Source organism: Chaetura pelagica, unplaced genomic scaffold (assembly GCF_000747805.2).
Source record: "Chaetura pelagica isolate M959 unplaced genomic scaffold, ChaPel_1.0 scaffold1780, whole genome shotgun sequence".
Taxonomy (NCBI): domain Eukaryota; kingdom Metazoa; phylum Chordata; class Aves; order Apodiformes; family Apodidae; genus Chaetura; species Chaetura pelagica.
In genome coordinates this window covers 10,854-13,805 of record NW_009951695.1, presented here as the reverse complement: position 1 = coordinate 13,805, position 2,952 = coordinate 10,854, and the positions used below count along the sequence as shown (strand labels likewise).

Sequence of the window (2,952 nt, the reverse complement as noted above, 5' to 3'; positions counted from 1 at the left end):
TGAGGTTTTGAGGTTTCTCTTGAACCTTACTGACCCAGCAGACAGTAACCCTTTGTTGTCATTACTCATGTGCAATGTTTAGAAATCAAAAACATGCAGACAGGCATGACCAGACTTCAACATCATGGTGATTTCAGCACAGCTCAAGAAACCAGATTATGTAAGGAAGCATCAATATATTCCTTAGGGTGAAGGCTCTTCAAGATTTCAAATGCAGTTTGCCAAGAGGAGGAAAAATTAAGACCAAAAAGAACTTTATAAAGCAAGCTATTTGGAAATGTTTTCTATATTATCTGATTTACTAACATTTTACAAAGTATTTTTTGTGCAGGGATATGAAAAGAGAAATAAAAGGAATACAAAGCCCTGTGCAGGACACGTGACTAAGTTTCATACTACAATGCTAATAATAGAAATAAGAACTCAGTACATGCTGATATGAAGGCAATGGTATCTTAGGGCATGGGGAGATTAGGAGAAAAGTATCTTAAGGTAAATCAAGATGAAGCTTGGAGCACATTGGTTACTTCACTCCAACTGCCTATACCCCTGCACTTTCCCATCAGTAATCAATCCTACAGAGAATAACTTACCTCCCATTAATTTGCACTTGTCACGAGGTGAGACCATACACACCTTCTAATTTTTAGGCCTTGACAACAATAAAACACTATAGCTCATGAAAAGCATCCAACTCCAAAACAAAACTGCAGGCAGAGTGTTTCTGGCAGATACTGAGACTTCTACATAGCCTAGACTAAGTTTGCCTAAACCCTGTCCTAGGGCTTAAGAGACAATCCCAGCTGAGAATTACCTGTTCATTGATTTGGATAGCTTCCTCCTCGAGGAGAGCTGTCCCATGTTGTAGCCCAAGTTCCCATTAGGGGCTGAAATGTCAGAGCTATGATTCCTCCCACAAGTCAGACACCTGCAAGTTGGACGCACCAGTGCTGATCAAGCTTCCCTCCTTCACTAACTTCAGGCACTTAATACCACAGAACAAAACATACATTGCAGTGCTCTGCACAGGTAGCCAGAAGACATGAGAAACCAACACTACAGACTAAGACCTAATACAGGGAAGAATTAAATAATTTTTGCTTAGTATACTCAAAGCTGTAGTTTTGGAAAAACAACTGAAAAATGTTGTTCTCTCACTTTTCCATGCAAACTCTTCAGCAGATGACCACATGCTGTTGCCTCTGACAGTTACCAGTTCCCAACTTGATTATTATAAAACTTAAGGAATTATTTCTCATTCAAAAAATACGCCATAAGGCTCCTGCAAAGCTTACAATGCACGTCTACCATATTTAAAATAATACGGTTGTAACGATGTTCCTCTATACCATTATGCTTCAGTTTACTTGTAACAGGTCAATTTGTAATGAACAAATAGCACTATGTGTAGATGCCAGCATAGCAAATATTATTTATGAACATATAAAGTGACAAAATAGAAGAACCACTCATGTCCAGGCATTTAGTCCCCCTTGGAGAATTTAACATTAATGACTTCCGTGCACAACACTTCCAGTGTTGTGCCTCTGTAAGGTTACTCCTCTTTCAGTGTCTACGTAAAGCTATCGTTTACTCACCAGGACAAAAATTAGGTCACAGCTCAGAAATGTATGGACAACTGCTTCTAACACCGACTGTTAAAAAAACCCATCCAAGATCTTTGGAAATTAGTTGCTATTTTAGACCACTGGAGTGGATGAAAATAAGATTTATCACATGACAAGTCATGAAGGTGAAGCTACTGCCACATCAGCTCTTTCAACTTCTGAATTAAGCATACTACACCAACAATACAAATTAACAAATTAAGAAGAAATTATGGACCCTTCTGGATATGCTATTATATTAAAAAATTCAATTAACTGTAGTCTTATTAGAGTCTTAGTTTATAATAAAAGTATTTTGCAAGCATCATGGTAAAAAGTGTTGCACAGTCACTGTGATATTACCCAAAATATCTGTCCTGAAATCAGGAACTGTCCCATTCTTGGAACGTGCAAAGAAGGTGATAACGAACACGTAAGAAACACAAGGGGGGTGCCCAGAGGTGAGGCTTGGGAGGCGGGGGGATCCCCCAAAGCCCCCCCCGGGGACACCCCAAAGCCCCAGGGGTGACACCAAATCCAGGGGGTTGTCACTTGGTCACCAGAGCTGCTTCCAACCCCTGGGGTCCCCAGCAGGGTGTCCCAGGGGAGGTCTCTGTCCCCACAGGGATGTCCCTGTCCCCGGGGGGGGTCCCTGTGCCCGAGGGGGGTGTCCCTGTCCCCACGGGGGGGGAGAGGTGTCCCTGTGCCCAGTGTGTCCCCATCATTCTGGGGGTGTCCTTTCCTGTCCCCGTGGCCACCGCGTCCCACGGGGGTCAATACCCGCTATGTCCCCACAGTTCCCACAGGAAACCCAGTGTCCCCGTGGGTGTCTGTCCCAGATGTCCCCTTGCCCAGCTTGTCCCCGGGGGGGTCCCCAAGTCCCACATCTCCTGTGTGTCCCCCAAAAAAACACCAAAGCAAGGGCAAGGACCCCGAGTGCAGCGTCGCCCGTGGCATCGATTTCCAGAACGTGTCGGTCGTCATCAACTACGATGTCCCCCCCACAGTGGAGTCCTACATCCACAGGGTGGGCAGGTAGGTGGGGACAGGGTGAGGGGACAAGGAGGTGACCCCCCGGGGTGGCTGTGCCACCTTCCTGTGTCCCCCTGTCCCTGCAGAACAGCCCGTGCTGACAACCCGGGCACGGCGCTGACCTTGGCGCTGCCCGAGGAGCAGGACAGCCTGGATCGCATCAGGGACACTCTTGCTGCAGGTCAGGGGGGACCCTGGGACACTTTTAGGGGAGGAGGGTGTCAAGGGGGGGGGACATCAGGGTCTGGGGGAGGTGGGGAGGGGACCTAAATGTCCCCAACTCGTGTCCCCCCCCCCTCCGAGAACGGGGAGG

General features: G+C 46.6%; 1 protein-coding gene across 1 annotated transcript in view; it reads left to right on the top strand.

Annotated features, from left to right (window-relative positions):
* Positions 1-2,392: 2,392 nt before the first annotated feature.
* The window catches only part of NPC1L1 (NPC1-like 1), a gene marked incomplete at its 3' end in the record, with an annotated part of 10,947 nt that continues 10,387 nt past the window's right edge, over positions 2,393-2,952 (top strand). The window contains exon 1 of the mRNA XM_010007114.1: positions 2,393-2,555. Coding sequence (XP_010005416.1) covers positions 2,393-2,555 — 163 coding nt within the window. The remainder of the gene's footprint in view (positions 2,556-2,952) is intronic.